The sequence below is a fragment of the Oryzias latipes genome, chromosome 15 (assembly GCF_053564925.1).
Source record: "Oryzias latipes strain Hd-rR chromosome 15, Olatipes_Hd-rR_3.1".
NCBI classification, from domain to species: domain Eukaryota; kingdom Metazoa; phylum Chordata; class Actinopteri; order Beloniformes; family Adrianichthyidae; genus Oryzias; species Oryzias latipes.
The window spans coordinates 15094188-15116687 of NC_136251.1; the positions used below are offsets into that span (position 1 = coordinate 15094188).

General features: G+C 37.5%; 1 protein-coding gene across 1 annotated transcript in view; it reads right to left on the minus strand.

Moving 5' to 3' along the window:
- nrg3a (neuregulin 3a) overlaps positions 1-22500 on the minus strand; it is a 291917-nt gene that overhangs the window by 26968 nt on the left and 242449 nt on the right. Inside the window, exon 3 of the mRNA XM_078931499.1 lies at positions 20898-21027. Within this exon, the coding sequence (XP_078787625.1) occupies positions 20898-21027 (130 nt within the window). The remainder of the gene's footprint in view (positions 1-20897; positions 21028-22500) is intronic.

Genomic DNA, 22500 nt, shown 5'->3' on the forward strand with positions numbered 1-22500 from the left:
CCATATCTCTGTTTTTTATCTTTTCTTGTGCAGCTATTCTTCTCATCTGTATTTGCCCTTCAATTCTTTCTGCCATTTTTAATATTCGCCAATCTCCTTTTTGGTATTCCTCCTTTACAAACCTATTTCATCTCATTACTCAGTTTGAGCTCCTTCTAAAAGTCTTATGTACACATTTAGACAGTCTGGGGGGCTGAACTACTGACATAAAAAAATACCTTTACCTATAGATGTATGAATCCATCATAATGGAATTTAACCCCCCCCCCCACACACACACAACCTGCCTCATTTATGAAGGGGTGTTTGGTGGTGGGGGGGCTGGTTTGTTACAGGAAAATAGTGGAGTCGTTCAATTTAAATGAGAAAAGAATCAGCTGCGTGTTGGATTACTTTTTGTTGATAAAGGATGAAGGTAACTTGGGAAGAGGGATGATGTGAGCGACCATGGGAGCATTTCAGGCAGACAAACTCAAGCAGTGCATTTACTTCGGTTACTCCTCCCTAGGGTGATTCAGTTTTATCAACTCCCCTGTTCAGCGTCCTATTTAAGTCCAGGTGTGCAAGTTTTTCCTTCCTTTCCTTTACCGCAAGCGCTGCGTTCGTCGCCCCACCCTCCTCTCTGGCTTCCACCTTTGAGCTCCGTTGGGGGGTAGTTTATTGCCCAAAAGTTTTATGGAGATCTTGTCTTATGTAATTGAACGGAGCCTTATGCCAAACTAAAAGAATGTGAAAATAAATTTCTTTACTGCATGAGTTGTCTGACTGAAATGAACAGTTCTAGAAAAGTGGTCAACCACAGCAAGTGTGACTGTGTCTTGCTGCTGTCTTGACCTGTTACTTCTAATGTGCATTGGACTGTAAGATTGTTTGGCATCTACTGAATCTGTTGAAAAAAAAAGTGTGGATGCACAGGCATTACAGGCACTACTATTTGTAGCTTTTATGCGGAGAACAATTTCCCCGTTGTGGGATGAATATAGTCAACTTAAAAAAAATCTTTTTTTTTTTACACACTTCCCATACCTGCTAAAAACAGCCCGGTTCTTACTGAGAATGGATTTCATGATAGGACTTTAAGTTCCAAATAATAAGACAACAACTTGCTGTCACCATGTCTGTGCTATTTCGTCCTCCTTGCCCTCCAATCCTCTCTTGGCCTTTGCAATAGAATTCAATTGCTTTCATGCTCCCATATAATCACTTTTCATCCCCAAGGCCCGACAGTTTCCCTGGTCTGACAGAAACAAGCCTAATTACTCTCTGACCTTGACTTTCAATCTTTCCCTCGCAGGCACATGCAGTATCGTTTTCCAATCCGCGGCACCTGCTCAGATGTGTGGACCCCGGGCAAATTGACAACACTGCCACATTTGTTGCACAGGCACAAAACACCAACACGTGTGCTGAAGTAGTTTTGGAAAACCCTGATCATCCCCACCTCAGAAAAAAAAGTTTGTTTCCCTTAATGTGCCTTATAAGTTTATATGGTCTTTAACAGTGATAAAAATCATCATCACATTGATGCAGTAGAAGTATTCATTTCTAGATAAGACATTAATGATAGTAACTCAGACGATCGTTAATTACTTTAGGTAGTATAGAAAGCCCCCCACAATGGTCATCAAAGAGTGAAACCCCCCCACAGCTACAGCTGACTGGTTAAGCCTATTTTTTTTTAAATGTGCACCATTTGGACTTCATATACTGCACCCTTTAGGAGTTCCCTTCTATTTGCAGCAGGAGGTGTTGGGTAATTTGGAACACATAATTAATGACACACTCAGCCATTCTTCAGCCCATAGGCAGCACCAGTAGATTTGCTGCAGGAGGAGAAGGGTGGGCTTTGACTTTATGTTGACTACAGGAAACCGAATGATGGCCCACTAAATGATTCTTTTTCTTTTTGCTGGGATTAGTTAGACATTGGATGACCTTATTCTGTTTCTCCGGTTAATGGGTATTGGCAGGTGGAAGTGCACAGCCATCAGCGTAAGACAACATTCATCATCCATCAGAGATTGTTTTTTAAATTCAGTATGTTAGGTTTTTCACTGTGCATTTCATCTGTAACTTTTTAGAGAAAGATGGATTTCATCCTGGCTGATTTGCTGGGAATCACATGTTTAGCTTAACTTGAATACAAAATAATATTTCTCCATTCTTTTTTAGGACATCTCACCTGCTTTGATGGAGTCCCATTAAAACTTTAGAAATAGCCCTCAATGGGTTGCTCTGTTTTCCACACAGCTCCAATACCTGGTCACATCATTTCTGTCAATAGGATCCATTTAGTGTTGAGGCAGTTGGGGGATGGCTAGTCACAACAAACATAACACCAGTGCAAAGTTTCTTGGGGTTAGCCTGGTAGTTCAGACTGTTTGTGAAGAATTTAAGACAATCCGTAGTCTCTGTAATAGCTAGCAAAAAAAAGGAAATGTTTTTGTCCAGTTAATATTTGGCTTAAAAACAGCAGTTCATGTTATACAGTGGTGCAAAAAGGCATTTAGTCAGTGACCAATTGATAAAGCCAGTGCATGTGCAAGCCCTCTAAACTTTGCTAGAGAGCATTTGGTTGATCCAGAAGAGAATTTGGAGAATGTCGTTTGGTCGGATGAAACCAAAATATAATTTTTTAGTCAGAACTTGACTTGTTGTGTTTGAAGGAGAAATAATGCTGAGTTGCATCCAAAGAACACCTTACCTACCATAAGGCATGGGGGTGGAAACATCATGGTTTGGAGCTGTTTTTCAGCAAAGGGACCAGGACGACTGATCCGTGTAAAGGAAAGAATGAATGGGGGCATGTATCGCCAGAGACAAAACCTCTTTCCATCAGCAAGGGCATTTAAGATAAAACATGGCTGGGTCTTTCCACATGACAACGGTCCCAAACACACCGCCTGGGTAACAGAGGAGTGGCTTCAACAGAAGCATTCAAGTTTCTGGTCAGTCTCCAGCTCTCAGCCCCATAAAAAAATCTTTGAAGGGAGTTGAAAGTCCATGTTGCCCACCGGCAGCCCCAAAACATCACTGCTCTAGAGGAGATTTGCATGGAGGAATGGGCCAAAATACCAGCAATTGTTTGTAAAAGCTTTGTTGTGTGAATACTTGCAGAAAACATTTGACTGCTGTCATTGCCATCATAGTTAGACAGAGTTTTAGGGTCACCAAAAAAAAAGTAAAATTACGAGATTTTAAGTCATATATTTACGACTTAAAATCTCGTAATTTAACAGTTATGACGTTCTTTCTCGTGCATTCACGACTTAAAAGTCGTAATTTAAAAAAATCGTTTTTTTTGTAAACTGGCCCTAAAACTCAGTCGTACCCTAAACAGCTTGGTGTTAAAAAAATCAACTGCGTGAGCAAAGTATTGGGTTGAACTTTTGATATCGACCAAATACTTATTTTTCACCACAATTTAAATTTTTTTCAATTAAAAATCAGATAATTTCTGAAATTTTTCTCATGTTGTCGATCATTGTTGAGGTATTCTTATGATAAAAAATTACAGGCCTCTCTCATCTTTGTAAGTGGAAGACTAAATACTAATAAAGTGGACTAAATACTTTTGTACCCTACTGTACACTGATACTAGCGATGTAAGGATTGTCGTTTTTTTGAAACCACAAAACGACAACTTTAGGCTTATAAGTGTGTCATATATATATTGCAGTAAATACGGTGTGTGTCTTATGGAGTAGTTATGATAAAATAGTCTCACAGTGAAAAACTCAAAGTAATCAAACATTATTTTTATCATTTGCTCTTTTTGTACACAACTTTCTATCTACCACAATTGCCTTTATCCTCCTGGACCCAACACTTTCTTTGTAAGGAAAACACATGCTGTGAATTTATCTCATGTTTATTCATTGAGCGTGTTTTCGTCCCTGATCTGGAGAAAACTTAGAAATTGGTAACAGAACATTTTGAAACCAGGAGGGATAATGACAGCACAGCCTTTTGTTATCGTGACCAATGGAGGAGTAACACAACACAAATAGAAAACTAATAAACTCAAATGACTGGGACAAAACAAAGTGTGGAAATGTCTCTGCAAGAGGCACGTCAACATCAGGGGTGAAACTGAACATATGCATGAGCAGAAACTCACACGTACACACAAGAACAAATACACACACGACCCTGGAGTTGTTACAGGGTGACTCAAAATTTAAATGTCTCAATGACTCACACACTGAAAGGGTTTATGAAGGGACAAAATAAAAACCTTAAAAACAAAAACAACAAAATTAAGAAAATGTCTACTTTTAGAGTTAAAATAACAGGATAGAAAAAATACAGAGCCCGTGTCCTGACATGTAAAAAATAAAATATATCTGGTTCCCACAACTTAATATTCCGTTCCCACGAAATACTATTGTGTGCCCTCGAAATAATTAATTTGTGCGAACGAAATTAATTATTTTGTTATTTTTTCCATGTCAGGACACAGGCTCCGTAAAAGAAATAGTTATATACACTAAAAGTCAGTTGTGTAGAAGCTCCCAAAACAAACCTTAAATGTGTTGATTATTTTTGCAAAGCAAACAGACAAAAGCTAAGACATTCTTCTGTTATAGCAGAGGTTGTTCAATCCATTTCTTGGACACTCCAACTGGATTTACATAAACCCCTTTTTGTTTGTGAAGCCACATTTGTTTTTGTCTTTTGAATGTATGCACAGACGAGGTGGAGGAGAGACGGATGTATGTGGTGGGGTGGTTTTAGAACGGGACAAAAAGAAAGGGACAAAGAGTGGGAGACAGAGTGACAGAAAAACAATGAACCACAGAGAGAAAGGAACAACAAAGCAGATATCAACATACACACAGATGTCATATATACCCAAGCACACATAAAAACACCAGTGTCATTTTCCTTTTGTCCATGCAGTGGAGTGTGATGCTTGTTTTTTCCTGGCAGAGTGAGGCCTTCCTGTATTTTGTGGATCTTTGTGTCTTTTTCTGTGATTTTTGTGTGAATGGTGAGGCTGTGGACTCGGGCTGATGGAGGCGTCCGTAAAATCGCTGGGCTCATTTCACTTCTGATAAAGGCGCTTAGCTGCCAGTGTTCCTGTTCTGTGGGTCGTCAGGCTTAGCCCCCCCTCTACGCTTGATTACTAGATTGAAATAAAATAAAAACTCAAAAAAAGAAAGTAACACAAAATAGAAAAATAATTAACTATCAGGTATAACTTTCCAGGGAATCTTTGATTGGAATATCCTTCTCTCTGTGGTTTAAACTAGAAAGATGCTGTTTCCACGGTATAGATCAGGGGTGTCAAACTCATTTTCACAGAGGGCCACATCAGCATAGGGGTTGTCCTCAAAGGGCCAAATATAACTTATACATGAAACTAAATGTAATGAAAAATAAATGTAACTACTCCTTAATGTTAAATAACTCATTATTTATTTACTATCATAAATTTATTTACTAGCATAAATCCTTTTGAATTTGATTCTGTTAGGTTAGGTTATATGAACAGTGTTTAAGTCCTAATGTATAGTTGCCCAATCCGGTATTTTAAGTCCAATTCCCCCTAAATATGAACAAATACACACCAATTTTTGTTTTAGGAAAAACTTTTTTCCTTTCGCGGGCCACATAAAATGACATGGGGTTCTTGAGTTTGACACATGTGGTTTAGATTTTAGTCAATAATTTACTTTCTAATCTCTTTCGTCCTGGTTTTCAGCACAACAGTGGGTGTGTGTGCATTGGATTATTTGTTTGTCAGGAAAGTCCAGAAAGTTGAACTCCAGGTGCATAGTTAGGGGTCATTATTGCAGCTCCATTTAGTTACAGATAGAAAAAATATCTGATTTAATCACACCAGGAACTTTTTCAAAACACTGGTTGTGTCCAAATTCCTTCACTACTCATACAGTGCACTATATAGTGCTTTTGCCATTTTGTAGTGCTGTCTGAATCTTCTATTCAATCAACTGCCCTAGAAATTTCCCAGATGTATCTGCAAAAAAACCAGTGTGCATCAATGCACTCTAGATTGGCGAATATAGACCACAATGCATTGCGTATGAAAGATTTTTGTGAAAAAAAAACATTGGTTAATTTTTTCTCTCTAAACCATCCAAGTTTTCATCATGGGAATCCAGTGGAATCCAAAATAGTCCTTGTCAAATGCTCGTATTTAATAGGTTTTTACTCTGGGAAATTGATGACGTCATATTTCCCGTTTATAGAAAATAAGTATTGGACATGGTAAATTGCTTTTAAAAATCCAGGGCACTAGATAGTCCCAAACTGTATTCTTTTTTTGGAGTTAAAGAGAAGGAAAGGAATTTGGACACGGCAAGTGACTCGATAAGATCAATGTGAACTAAAAAATAGTTTGAGGCTTATTTAAAGAAATAAATTCAGATTTTAAGAATTTTGGACTTAGTTCTATGGGAGGCTGTTTTTGTAGTATTTATAGCACATCAGTTTATGGAGTTTTGCAGAGTGGGTCAACAATAAAATAAGTAAAAATAAAAAAATAAAAGAAAAATAAAAAAAATTAATATATCTGTTACAGGGTAAGAAAAACTGTCTTACTAAGATTCCCTTAAAACAATTGTAATGACTAAGACATGTTTTATTGATCTAAGACTGTTTCACTAATGAAAAGCTGTGTTGATAAGATTATTTTTCTTGCATTTTCTTTCAAAATATGAGTCCATTTACTTTCGTAACCCTTGTGCTATCCTACGCACTTTATTGTTGAAAGTTGGGTCATCTAGACCCACTAGACAGTGCTCTGAACCTTTTTTTTCAATGATTTGTGATCTTCACTGGTGTCCATGGATTACATGAAATCTTCTTCACCTTCATCCACCTTTGTCATGGTAGGGAGAACACGTCAATGTAAGGATCAGGTCATCTGGACCCCATAGGATAGCACAAGGATTAAGATTACGTTTTTGCAGTGTACACTGAGACAAAAGCTATTCTCGGATCTTGAAACAAAAAAAAAAAAACTCACTCTTCTAAAGAAAGCAGCCAAAATTACATTACAACACAGTGAGAACAGAAATCCCAAACTGGTCTGAACAGCGGTAAATTTGCCTTTTAAACTACATCAGAGAAAAAAAACTGTTATCTTTTATTTGCTCCGAATGAACAACAAACATCCTCCCATTCAGTTCAGGCTTGAATTCCAGTTGGCCATTTCTACAGTCTGCAAAAGGGGACATGTTCGTTAACTCCTGCTGCACTTGCAGTCTATTTGCTGTGAAAACTGTGACACAGAATGTAATGAAAAGTAAAGGGGATGATGTTCTTACAGAAGCTTCAGCAAGCACTGAGACCTTAACTGTGAGAAAGTGGCTGCAGAAAAAGAAGGACGCCAAGAAAGAGAGCCAAGAGTATTTAAAGTTGAAATTCTTGTATGCTGCAAATGCATTTATTACCTGGAAAGGAAATATACATTCTGTCAGCGTAAAAGCCAAAAACAAAAGCCGCATTTCATTTCAAGAATCGCACTGTGTCTTAGCACAGTGTCCTGCAGGGAATAGGCAAGACAGATTTAAACATGCTCAGTGAACTGCTGCAGGGCTGTGATAATGACTGACTTTAAATAACATCTTATAATTAGCAAGTCTTGCATTGGGTCTCAGCCTCACAGTAACAGCAAACTCCATTTGTGTGGCACACCCCATTTTTACCCCCCCCCCCCCCCCCCCAAAAAAAAAAAAAAAAAAAAAAAAAACACAAGTAAGCATGCTGTAAGTGCTGTAAGCAGAGCTGCTTCACAATGCAACATCTGAACAGGTGTTTGATTTAAACATTAAAGTTTCCTGCCAATTATTCATTCTAGTCCCAGGGCAGGAGTCCGATAATATGAAGACAAGTTTACACATATCCCACTGATAAAATCTGTAATCCCACATGTTCAGAAGAAAAACTGCGTAGTAGAATATTGATGGTAGAAATGACCACTCTTACAGGGTAAGTTTTACTATTTTTCTATTAATTAAAAAAATTGACTTTAAAGTTAAATTGTGATTAACTGCAATTAGGCGTCTAATGATTCATTGATTTGATTTATATTCCTACAATCCAACAATCCAGCAAGTTCTTTATTGAATTGAATTGAATCGACCTTTACCATAATAAAAACTTTTCAAAATAAAAATAAATCAACTATATTGATAATGGAAAATACCATTTGGATTAAGACATGGTAGGTTTATTTTACTATCATATAAAAAGGACCAAGTACCATCACAGCAGACAACACACGTGATGACTAAAAATGATCAAGCCATCATTACAGTCCAATGTGTGGACAACACTTTAAAATTTGTATTCATTCCTGAGCTTATCCATCTTTATCACCTCTAGAGAGAACCTCAACATCTTCATCTCTGCCACCTCCAGATCTGCTTCCTGTCTCTTTCTCAGAGTCTTCATGGCTGCTCTTACTTCCGTTTTCTACACTTTTCCTATCATCATGCTGACAAACTTTTGTCACACATCACATATTAACCTTTCCTCTCTATCTGTTCAACCACTGACTGTTTAAAAGAGAACTGGAGAGAGCGGCTGTGATGTCACACATGGAAAGTTGCTTACTTCCAGCTTCAGCGAAATGACGCCAATTCACTCACCTTTTTTGCGTGATACAGACGTCGGCATGTTGGAGCCAGACAACAGTGATTGTCGGTCTGAATCAATGTTTTTATGGCAACTACTGTTGCTCAGGAGTGAGCATGTTCGAAGGCCACACCCCTTCCACTCAGGTCAATCAAATGTTCAAGGTGGGGGCCAATGGGCACCTCATGCTTTCACAGAGGCATCTGATTGGTCAGTTTATTGAGTAACTGGCGATAAAAAAAAATATCATTAAAATAGGGTTATCAAGAACATATTAAAAAAGCCATCAGAGCTAGAATGGTTATTCTGACAAAAATAATGACTGAATAATAACTGTTTATTATAAATTTAGTTTTTTTTATTTAAATTGGAGCTTACTGACAGTTACCTACCTTAATCAAGAAAAGTTTCAGGAGGGTCATGCTGTTTGACCTTGGCTTGTTAACTGAAAGGTGCTTCTAATTAACATAACATTAAAATGTGGAAAAAAGAAACGAGTTACAAATAAAAACTAGTGTTTGAAAATATATGAAAAAATTACCTGAAATTTCAAAATCACTGACATTACCAGTCAATATGAAAACACTTTTTAACCCTTGTGCTATCCTAAGCACTTTAACATTGGGAGTTGGGTCATCTAGACCCACTAGACAGTGCTCTGAACCTTTTTTCTTCAATGATTTGTGATCTTTACTGGTGTCCACGGATTACATGAAATCTTTCCACCTTTATCCACCTTTGTCATGGTAGGGAGAACATGTCAAAGTAAGGGTGGGGTAATCTAAGATAGCACAAAGGTTAAAGGGTCTCATATCATTTATTGTATTTTGATAAGATGAGGTTTTCCTTCATCGTAAAACTTGAAGTGTTCTCATCTTTATCTAAGTGGATCAACAAATAATCTAGATGTCCATGTCATCTTTTGTCAAAGGAATCACTCCTCCTGTGTGTTGTGGTTGCAAGTTTAATCTTATAAATTTACAGTAGGTTTTTTCCCGATTCCGTTTTTTTTAGGAGTTTTTCCTTACCGCGAAGGGGGGTCTAAGGGCAGGGATGCCAGTTTAGTTTAGTCTGTTTAGTTAAAGTTTTATTATTATCCTATTGAATTCTATGCATTTATGATCCTTTTTGATTGCATGTTTACCTTACAAGACTTACGAAGCCCACTGAGAGACTGTTGTTGTGAATTTGGGCTAAAAAAAAACTCGTAACAATCGTTACGCACGTATTTTTATCTTGAAGTTGCGTCATGCCATCAAAAATCTACTTTTTAAAAACGTTTTATCCAAACCCCTAAAGACGGGCGCAATGACTCAACCTGAAGACGCACCACCTAGATAAATAAGAACCTTTATCGACATTTGTTTTATCAGCCCAGGATTATGTCTGCCACAGTGATGAATGCGCAAATCTTTATACCTTATCATCAGCAAGTCCTGAACAAAAGAAAAGGTATGCAAGACATTCCTATCAGCTAAATACTCACAATTAATCCGTTCAAATCTTAAGGAACTGGGTTGTCAGGGTTATTGATGGTGCATACACGTCCCTGAAGAGTCCACCAATCAGCACCATGAGAAGATACAAGCACACCCCCATGCATTCACTTTTCACGGCCACATTTGCTTTCCTGTTTGGGTAAAAAATAAGTTGTGAGGCTGTAAATTTCCTGAATTTATTTTGGAATTTATTCGTGTACATGCAGCTCTATGCATGTAAACAAACACCCTGGTGAATTTAGAACTGCATGAGTGGATTATTTTTGACTTCTCACTCAAAGAGAAAAGGTAAGGGTGTACCTATATTTGAATCCTGAAAATCACGTGCTTCACAACCCCCCCAAAATAGAGTTTTAAATTGCTATTTAGCTTTCAAACGTCTGTAAAAGTTACACAACCCAATCGTGCAACCCTCTTTCCTTAGTGAGTTTCACAGAGACGGATGAAGTTAGATGTGGTTTTGAAGCTGCAGACACAGCATACTGCAGTTCTCTTCCTTATACTGTCATCTGCAGTATCACTCTGGAACCCAATTTGGTGTAGCTGCCTGCATCACTGCTGCTCTTGTGTTGTCTGCTGACTGCTGATGGCCTGCAGACAGCATGTATCACTCTATTAAATCCTACAATAATGTTTTAAAAAAAACAGGATTTCTGACAGGGAACTGAAGTGAATTACAATCCTTTAAGGCTATCTGTCTTAAGTCAAGCCCATCCATCCTCTATTCCTGTACAGAGTTATAGGGAGGGTGCAGTAACTCCCATTCAATGAAGGGCAAAAGCGGGGGGTACACCCTGGATAGTCTGCCGGTACGTTGCAGGACCACACAAAGACAGACAAGCACACACACTCACACCTAAGAGACAGTTTAGAGTCACTAATGAATTGGAGCATGTTTTACACTGTGGGAGGAAGCTGAAATGCCTGGAGGAAACCCACACACAGAGAACATGAAACGACCTTCAAGCTCTGAGGAGAGAGGGAAAACCACCAAACCACCATGCAGCCCATTCTAAGTAAAGTCTGAAGTGATAAAATTCAAGTCAAAGTCAAGTATTGTCTCTTATGATTGATACTTAAGGAGGACTTAAGTCAATGAATCTGCAACTTGATCCTGACTCTATAGATCACATTAATCAAATCCCACTCCTTTGTCAGTTTGCTGGCAGGTGAATCCTGTTGGCTTCACTGCAGTTTCAATGCAGACTGACTGTTCAGCAAACCATGGAGCTGCAGTGAACTACAGTAAATAGCTTGAGTGGTGTATTCTCCAAGCATGTGAACAAAAATAAAATAAAATAAAATAAAAAGTGAAATTACATGCAAAGCAAATGGAATTTTGTGTAAGGGTCTGCACATAAAAAGTGTGTGTATTGGTATTTGTAGCATCAGAACCACGTTGACATAAATACATGATGGTCAGAAGTGAAAGCAAATCAAATTAAAGGGTGTTTGACTTGAAGAACTGTATGAACTAAGATCTGCATGCTTCATTAGATCTCTTTTTTTTGTAAAGGGACAACACAGACATTTCTATAAATGTGTCAGTCTTAGCTGCACAGCTCATTTTCTACTGTTGCCTCCGGGCAAGACATGAACTGTCAGTGATACAGATAACAAATCAACCAAACGACAAATAATGAAAGTCCTCACACGTTCTGATGATCATGATATCTAGGGATTACCTTTCGTCATGAATCATATGGAGGCAGTAAGAAGCTAATCAGTGTTTCTGATGACTAAGGGTGAATTCACACTTGACAGGACTGATCTGTGCCAGGGTTAATTTCTTCAAATAGTCTGCTCAGTTTGGCAAGCTAGAAAGCTCACCTGACTTCTGATGTGAACCAAACGAAGCTTGGTCTTCATGAGGTTCCTGGCTCATGAACCACAGGGAGTAAACAATAAAAGTGATGTGTACACTGTCCTCCTTTCAGTCACAGGGATTACGTTCTAAAAATAACGTTAGGGAAGTTGAATTACAGATGCTTTAAAGGGCCTATATCATGCAAAATCTTTTTTTCCGGCTTTTATGTGCAATGTAATGTTAATTCCTCACAAACAACAACCCCAGCATGGTAATTTGTTCCATTCATGCATTTCTAAGTATCCTCTAAAAACATGCGCTATGAGCACCAGCCCCTCCCAACCCATGAAAACGAGGTTCTCACATTCATATGTATAAAAGTGAGAACAGCCCCTTTCAGGAAGAGTCTGCGCTGCCAGCACGGCCCCCAGGCTAACACACACTACACAGAAGAGAATAATTTGACATCGGTCAATAGCCAATCCGACTGCAAAACAAAGTGCGCTGTTTAAAAAAAGCAGGCATAATTGCACTGAGAAAAAAAATCTGTGAAGCACGGTGCAAAATAGAAAAAGCAGGACTCATGAAAGAGTTGGAAAGTGTCTAACAGGCTTCATGAAGCGTAGAAGGTGAATAATATCATGGTCACTGATGATCCCACTCCCTAAAATACCAATACACCACTAATAAAGAGCACATCTAATGTTTTTGTTAAACTTATCTGATTTATATAAATAAGCCTGAAAGATTTTAATCTTCTGGAGATTTTTGCTATTCATGATTCCATTGACTCCAATTTTCTTTTTATCTAGTTTCACTGTGTTCCCAGTGGTCTTTTGATTATGATTATGCAATTTTTAGGGAAATGAAAAAAACCTGTTGTTTCCTAGGAGATAGTTTCTTTAGTGCGGCAGGATTTCATTCGAAATTCACCTCGGAGTTTTGGGTGGAAGTGTTGGTGTTGAGTAAGTCTATCCCTACTTTACTTCATCCATCTGTTGACTTGCTCTTCTGCTAGCTACCAGCCACTCACAACCCAAACCTAACATTACTGGTGCAACAAAAATGGCAAGCAATATCAGATCATACCAGCCATACAGTTTTGATCTAGATATCAGCTCGGACGAGGAAAATGATCTAGATTTCTACAAGTGGATACATCAGAATGGAGCAGAGAAGGGATGTTGTGACCTGCTGACTCTAGTTTCTACGTCACAGCTTTAAGCTTTTCAAACAGCATTTTTTACATCTGCTCCTGATTCATGATTTGAATAGAGAAATAATCTGTGTTAATCTTAATTTTTTATGTCCTCCGTCATGAGAAAAATGCTACAAGAACATGTTAAAAACGCCAAAGACACAATTAACGTTGGAGTGGGTCTTTAAGGCAGGTACAACAGCTGAAAGGCTCCTTGGTAGTGCTTGACCAGATTAAAATGTTTTAACCCTTGTGCTTTCCTAGGCACTTTAACGTTGGGAGTTGGGTCATCTAGACCCACTAGACAGTGCTCTGAGCCTTTTTTCTTCAATGATTTGTGATCTTCACTGGTGTCAATGGATTACATGAAATCTTTACATCTTTATCCACCTTTGTCATGGAAGGAGAACACGTCAATGTAAGGGTGAGGTCATCTAAGATAGCAAAAGGATTACAGAGGGAATATTTAGGGTATCCATAAAGGTTGTTTTTGGAGCTTCTCCACTCTGAGCAGAAAATGCGGATGTTCCAGGTCCCTTACGTTTGTGATTCTATGAGGGTTCCCTTCTGTGAGGCAGATTGGGAGACAGACGAGTCTGAGCTGAGGGCCCATGCAGCCTTTTCAGAGTAAAGTGCAGTGTAGTAAACAGCATCGGGGCTGGTATACCTCCAAGGTAACAATGAGACTTCACATCTGCGTAATACTGCACCCAGTTATTCTTCCTTCCCTTTTCTCTCTGTTCCACAGGCCTACTTTTCTCTTTGTTTTTTGTCGAGCATTTCACCAACTGAGTGCATATACAAATAAGCTAATTTCATGGGTTAGGGAGGTATTTATATATGTATTTGATTATTAATCTAGTTACTTTTTGTTTTAATTTTTGGACACATATATTCAGAACTCTCCATCCTGCAAATGGGCAACACAAACCGAGAGATTTGGAGGGGAAAAAAACTTGTTTATGAGCATACATTTGCATAATGTTAACACATCAAACCTGCACACTTGAAAGGGATGCCCTAATTAGGAACACCGCCATGTTATCTTGGGTCTCTTTCTTCCTCATTTAGAAAGCGTGAGCTGTCATCAACTCCTCTTACTTTTTCTGCTTCTCATTTCTATTTCTGTGGAATTGAGACATTTTCTGCATTTTTTCACAATGCTTCAATGCACTTGAGTTTTTAATCTGCCAACGGCTTTTCTGGAAATCTGTCTATTTTCTTCACCTTCTCCCTTCTTCTTTGTCTTTTGTTTTCCTCTCATGATTTTGATCACATGTAGACAAGTTGAAGCTTATTTTCTTTTTGTTTCTCTTGCATGTCATTCGAACAACGAAAAAAAAATCCAACCTTGAATCCCAAACTGCTGTTTTGCCTCCCATAGGGGCTTGGTTTGATGCATTTGTTGGACTACTAATTTGTCAACTAGTTCTTTTTTTTTCCAGTCATACCAAAATTTCTACCATGGAACAAAAAAAAAGTCAAATTACATTCGCCTTTGATTTCATTCTTTGTTCAGTAAAACGTTTTTTTATTTTCAGCTGCACGAACAGAATGAAGCTGACAGTTGAAGCAGTTGAGTTACTCACATCAAAATAGTTAAATGTACTATTTTAGGCAAATAAACTCTGCTCTGTCTGCTAGTTAAAAGATCTAAACAAAACTGATCTGGTAAAGCCACTAAACACACTTAAGTGCAGTTTATACATTATATTTTATACACACGTTGCAAGTTAAACCTGGTTGAACTTTGATCAATCAGGGACTCGTATTTGGTAGTTATGTATGTACTATAACTATAACTGATGTTTGTGCCAGGCTGGAATTCTACACCAAGCCTTTCATATGTCCAAATAGAACAGTGACAAAAAAAGCCTGGGGCAAGATTCACGAAATTTGCACCATATCTATTCAAGAACGTTTATCCTGTTCTTGAACAAACATCACATGCCAAGTTTGTAGCTTAACACTTTAGCAGTGACTTTTCATGTCTTCAAATTATTTTTCACCAATGTTGTTTTAAAACCCTTAACCCTTGTGCTGTCTTAGATGACCCCACCCTTGCATTGACCTGTTCTCCCTACCATGACAAAGGTGGATAAAGGTGGAAAGATTTCATGTAATCCATGGACACCAGTGAGGTTTACAAATCATTGAAGAAAAAAGGTTCAGAGCACTGTCTAGTGGGTCTAGATGACCCAACTCCCAATGTTAAAGTGCCTAGGATAGCACAAGGGTTACAGGTGTGAAGACATGCTCCGTCAACGTTTGTTTTTTGCATCTTCTGACTGCCCCCAGCACAGGGACAGAATGGTTTCATCCAAATTCATGCAAAATGAAATTTTAATTGTGTTCAGTCTAAATCAGGCCAAAGTGTCACACTGGTGTCTAGCCACACCATCACTCTCATCTCCTCTTCGTCGCCATTCCTCTAAATAAAAAACGCTCTTTTCTGGTTTGTTTTTGCCTCATCTTTTTATAATTCATCCCTACTTCAATTTTTTGCAATCCACTGCATTTTAAGTGCTCATCTGTGCATCTTAGATGATTCAGTAGCAGAAAGTAATGTATTCTAGCTTTGACATACAATAAGGCCTAATATCCATTTCCTTTTCTCCCACCTCAAAGCATGCCACGACATCTGAGCATACATCATTATCTGAAAGACACTAGACAGTGTCTTTCACTCACTGATCTCATAAAATCAATTTAATTTGTAATAAATCTAAGTAATCTAAAACATTTTTTGCTTCAGTTTAAAATCAGGGTCTTTTTACCCAATGAAACTCAAGATTTAAGTTTTCTAACCTTCACCTTAACTTGCATTAGGTACCTTTTAAACCTTAAAAGTTATTGGCCTTAAAGTATTTTCAGTTTTGAGCATTTTTCTGCTAACAGGCTGTGTGCAGGTCCAATGTACTGTTGTGTACAAAAAACAAATGGATAACATCATTCTAAACCATTCTTCCCTTAGCTTTAGACATCATTGTCTTTCATTATGGTTTATTTTGGGGATTTTTTAAAACCCCAATACAAGTAACTCCTGATAAGTTCCACTCTGCAAAGCTTTGTACGACAAATTTGCAAAAATGTTTAAATTGCTGGCTGAAATGCAACCCATGATTAAAACTGGATCACCTGCAGCATCTACACAATGTAAAGGCAGTTCTATGAAATAATGTAAAAGCAAAAGTTTGTTCTTTTTATAGAAAAGAAAATAATAATAAAACTACACTCAATTCAATTCAATTTTATTTGTATAGCCCAAATTCACAACAGTCATCTCAATGGGCTTTCGTATAGATAATTGAAAAAAATCGCTATACATGGAACTTTCAGACCTTGTGTGAACTAGACACAACTTTCCTTTAAAAGAACAACTATCTGTACTGAACATAACAAAACTGGGTGATATTGAAGAAACAGTTTGTGAAAAACCACTTGAACCACTGAGCAGCAAAGAATAACTGTTTTAATGACATGATTTGTTGTATACAGATATCTTTAAGAATTCTAGAAGTTTTATTCAAAAATTTGTGTAGGTTTAACTCAAACTGAGGATTCCAAAGGATTTTATATTGGATCAACATTTTTATCCGATGTGTGCATCAGAGAAAAGTGTCCTTTTATTTGACTTCGATATTTAGGTTCATGGTCAACTCAGAAGTGTGCCATCATGAACCTAAAACCAAAACAGTTTACCGTTTTGATCAACAGTATAATTTTCTGTGCAGACATGAGTCTGATCTTTATTTTTTTTCTGCAAATGTGCAGTTTGACATTTATTAGGCTCTCTAAGGCTTCATTGGTATTTTTTCCATGACCCAGAGGCTTCTTTTCTAAACATAAGGAAATACTCTGTGTTTTCCACCTCTAGTAATATTTCTTGCACTAAAATTGCATCCTCCAATACTTTTCAGACTGATAGACTGGTAGTTGCTTCTCTAAGATCTCAGTGTCATTTAGTGAACACACAGCTAAGGACCACAAATGCTTATCAATGGAAAAAGGTATACGTTTTGCTTTTGTATACCTAATGAAATATGTTGCTTGAAAACTAATGATTCATAGTTATTTTTTACATAATAATTTAAGTAATTCATCTTTGTCATGTGCTTTATTGATATTCCAGGATTCTTAATTCTGTCTGATAAAGTTATGAACCGGATAATGATATATCATGTTATAAAATGGTTACGGTAGAACTGGGGTGTGATTATATAAGTTCGCTTCCTTCCACTCTCTTTCAAGCAATATTTTTTAATATGTCTAAAGATCCTAAGTTTTATTCGTCATTGTATGAATGTACAACTGATGATTTTATTGTTTTTGTGTATTATTCTTATTTGATTGGTTGAAATAAACCATCTCAAATCAAATCAAATGATAACTATACAAGTTGCAAGTGTATACTGAGGTCTGACGATATTACTGGCATATAACGTGTTGAGTGAAGTGTGTCTAACAGACCGTGAATTCCCTTTTCTAGTCAGTTCTTTAAAAAAAGTCAAATTAAAAACTATGTAGATATAAATAAGTTCTTGTTCGCTTTAATACAAACAATGCTGAAATTACAGTTTTTGGTCATTCAGGTACAATAATCATAAAACACCCTTTATTATAATAAAAGTGTTGAATCTAAGTAAATGGGAAGCTTTTGAGTAGAAAAAGGCACGATAGGAGTTTAAAAGCAGATAATAAAATCCTTAAAATTACAAAAAAATTCAGTCTCTTTGGAAAACTTTCACAAAAATAAAACATTAATTGTATAAAACAAAAATAGACAAAAGGTAAAACCTGGCTTTTTGCCAGGAATCTAAAAATGTTATCTTAGCACATTGACTAATTTACTGGTTTACTAAGCACTAATTATAGAACGCATGACTGTGCTGCCCAAAGCACTGAGTAGTGTAATACACTGTGTTAGCCAGGACGAGGAATCCATGTGACTCACAGGTTCCTGCTCACTGCAGTCAACCCGCCAGGTTTCATAAACCGATGGGGTGAAACCAGGCTCTGCAGGACAACCTGCACTGACATTTTTCAGGAATACTACTTCATGCATGAATCATTACACCTAGGAGAAATCACTATAATAGAAGCCAAGAAGTGCCTTGGAAAAAAATAAAATACAAAGAATATTTCTGTCACAAATCCTAGCAGAAAAAGTCTCAAACTATTCCTTTTAAATATCCGTATTGATCATATTTCACAACCTCATTTTTCCTCAATTTGTTTTAATTACGAGTCAAATGAGATTATGCATTGATCTTGTTCCTGGGGAGAAAATTTGTCCTTTTATTTGATAAAGATAAATTGTTGTTAACTGAATAGTTTTATGTCCTTTTAGCAATCCCTGTGGATGCAAATTTGAACAATATTTGTTTAAAAATTGTGGTCTGGGATTAAAAAAAAAATCCTCATTTAATAATATAGATTTTAAATTGATCCGTTTTTCATGCCGTATGTCGCTAATTTGTAGCGTACGATTAAATCCAGGACTTCTCTTAATTTATCATCACCTTGAATGGAAAAAAATATAATGAAAATTTTTCATATTGTTGGAAAGAAAGTCAGACAAGAAGGTGTTAAACCATTTTTTCTTATAAAATACGAATCATTTTTTGCAATTCCACACTTTTGCTGTCCACATCGTCATATCAGAAAAGCTTATTGCCAGACAGTAAAGCACCAGAGATCAATCTGGTATCTTTTTTGTCTGTTTCTCGACACTTGCATTAAAATTCAAAGAGAGTGTGATCAAGGCCATGAACCTCTGCTTTTCAGCGGCCAAGCTTGTCCACAGACTCTGCTACCATGGCAACAGATGTGAACAGCAGTCCTCATGTGTATGTCTCCTCTTTCTCTTCTTTTGCGACTTCTTCTGTGATTCCGTGTTGCCTGGCGACTTTTTGTCTTATTAAAGCAAAACATTCCAATCAGACAAAAAAAGACACAAAACACATTTTTTGATTTACCGACTTTCTGGCTAGATTACACGTGTTTGCATGAACTTGGGTTTTAACATTTAGGAAACCACTTGTTTTCTTTTTTGTTGCCTTTTTACAGTATTCTGAAACCAGGTTTTCAGAGCTCCTTATGCTTTTTTCACATCAGTGTTAACAGATATCAAAAGAAACTGACAATGATATCTTCCATTTAAGGTGTTAGTTCTATTTTATGGCAACTAGTTTAGATTGTAATCCAGTAACCACCAAGTCATGGTAAAATATGAACCGTTTTGTTAGTATTTAAAGTGTCATGTGGCTAATTTTATTGGAAAATTCAGACGTTTGTGGAAAGGATTGCTTGATTATAGAAAAACTATGAAAAAATATTTAAAGTCCAACTTTAGAGGTTTTAAAAAAATGTACTAAACGGTTAAAAAGGTACCTATTTTTACTGGGTAATACTCATGAGTTTATTGACAACACTTTTGGCTTTTGAACTTCGTTAATCCTTGGTGGCATAGATTCAACAACGTACTGGAAACATTCCCCAGAGAGTTTGGTCCATGTTGACATGAGAGCATCACAAAGTTGCTGCGTATTTGTTGGTGGCACATCCATGATGCCAATCTCCTGTTCCACCACATCCCAAAGGTGAGGTATTGGTTTAATATCTGTTGACTGTGGAGGCCATTTAAGTCCAGTGAACACATTGTCATGTTCAAGAAACCAGTCTGACATGATTCCAGCTTTACGATATGGTACCTTATCCTGCTGGAAGTTGCCATCAGAAGATGTTACACTGTGGTTATACCCTGACCCTACCGTCTAAATGTGGTAGCAGAAATGGAGTCATTAGAGCAGACAACGTTTTTCCAATCATTTATTGTCCAGTTTTGGTGAGTCTGTGTGAATTGTAGCCTCAGTTCACTTTTCTTGGCTGAAAGGAGTGGCACCCAGTGCAGTCTTCTGCCTCAAGGTTGGATGTGTTGTGTGTTCAGAAATGTTTTTCTACAGACCTCGGTTGTAACCAGTGTTTGTTTTTTTAGTTACTGTTGCCTTTCTATCAACTGGATCCAATCTGGCCATTCTCCTCTGACCTCCAACATCAACAAGACTTTTTCATCCACACAACTGCTGTTCACTGGATATTTTCTCTTTTTCAGACCATTCTCTGTAAACTCTAGAGATGGTTGTGCTTGAAAATTCAGTAGATCAGTAGTTTCTGAAAGACTCAAACCAGCCTGTCTGCAAGCAACAACGACGCCACATTCAAAGTCACTTCAACACCTTTCATCACCATTCTGATGCTTCTTTGCTTCAACTAGCAAATGGACAGGGGTACCTAATGAAGCTACCTTCTCAACACAGGAAAACTTCAATGTCTAGTCTCCAAGCTGGGAGGCCTCAAGTGCTCTCACATATCATCATTGACTCCAATCTCCAAAAAAGCACAAAGTCCAACCTCTTTTTGAGAAGGTTGACTCCAAAGCCTAGCTTAGCCAGGTGGTACCTCTCTGTACCGTCCAAAGAGGTGATGAAACATGTCCAGTTAAAAGTTACAAGACTCAATTCTATGGCTGAATGTTGTCAGGCCTCTGCTCCACCCTTCAGTCACTGTCTGATCTACATCCAAACCCTCAGGCCCTCCACCAGGGGAAGAGCCCAAAGAAATTCGCCTTGTCTTTACAGACAAGTCTGCATTAGCTCAACTTCCGATTCAGGGATTTGTTAATGACCATAATAACACAGACTCAATATTGATATAACATAAAAACTTGCACACACAAGTGAGCTCTTTTCAGGAGAAGATTTTATCAAATGAGATAGCCACTTACTTGCAGTGCTTGTGAGGGCCACTGAGAGTCTCGATGACAAAGCATTCCCCTCCATTTAGGCAGTAGGCCAAGTCCTTGTCATGGCAAGGTTTGAAATGCTCCGAGTGGAGGGGAGGGACGGTTGGAGAAGCTGGAGGCCAAAGAGAAGAAAAAAACATCTTCAGTTACAATTTGAATCATTTCAGAGGAACAGAGCAGAGAAGAGAGGAAACAAAATGCAAGAGATTAAAAGTTTTCTTCAGGAAATAATTAATGCTGCATTTTTGCTTTCGAGAAGTTTTCATGAATTTGATAATTTTCTTGTGTTCTGTGCTTTCTTTTTCCATGATGCAAAATAATAATAATAATAAAATCGCAAGGTTTTTCAATGAGAATAAAAAGGTCTGGCTGCAGCAGAGTTGATTTATGTCCTGCAATTAAACCAAACAAAGGGGAGACTCATGAGACACTGCATATTCCAGACACCACAGCTTTACATTGGTATGAAGTCTGCAAAGTCAGCAACAAAAGATGGATGGAGAAGAAGTGATAATGCTTCCTTTATGGTCATGGTGAAGCTGTTGGAGAACCTGTCGTCTTGTAGCGACCATCACAACTCATTGCTGCTTGGGAATTGGACACAGTGCTCACAAATAAAGTTCAAAAAGTTCCACCTCCTGAGCCCTGTTTTTCTTTCAGCTGCTTGTCCAGCAAAAGGACTGAAAAATATTCCATGACGTTCTGCAATTGAGAGATAAAAAACTCAGCATGTTTTATAGAGATGGACTGATAAGAAAAAGACAATCACTTTAAAAAAAATCTGGTTAATTGTAGATAAATATATCCAGGGGGTGGATTTAGTTATGAATCTTGTATGGCACACAGAAACATGGCAATGTTATCACAATGTTGCAAAACAACCCTGAATCCTTAATATATATCCACTAGAATACATATTAAGTATCATATGAGGCTTATGAAGTCACATTGTAATCTAAATTGAGCCACTTTTCTAGTTTTCTTTAGGTAAAAAATTCTTTGACAATTGTTTGAAGTAAATTTCATGATAAAAATGAAAGTTTGTTAATAAATTCCTTGAAGGTTCATTTGGGTTTTAATGTCCATGAAGATGTTTATGATTGCAAAATCCAACCAGCACATTCAACAGCTTTTTGGGAAATTGTCTTAGAATAGGAAAGGTTTGATCTAAAACTAAGACAGGTTTGGTGCCTGCTTTGGTTTGGACAAAATGCATTGTGGGTAGTAGTCCAGCCTTATCGCATGCCGATAAGTCATTACTCCTTAATTGTAATAATTGCTATGTAGTAAATTTAATCGAGTTTCCAGAAAGAAGGTTGGATAACGGGAAGTGGAGGCTGGCTTACCCCACACTGACTCAGCTGTAAATTTCTAAGAAGCTCTCCTCAACCCAGGTGTTTTGATTTTAGCCAAAAACGGCATAATCAAAATAAAAAAATCACTTTGAACGCTTTTACAATGGATCAAAACAGGATTGAAGCGGGACTTTAAATACAGTATTCCCGAATAGAACGCTGATAAAAGAGAAGAGGTAAAAGTTTGCATCCTATTTGCAAAAATTGCAGGTAGGATTGTGATTGATCGA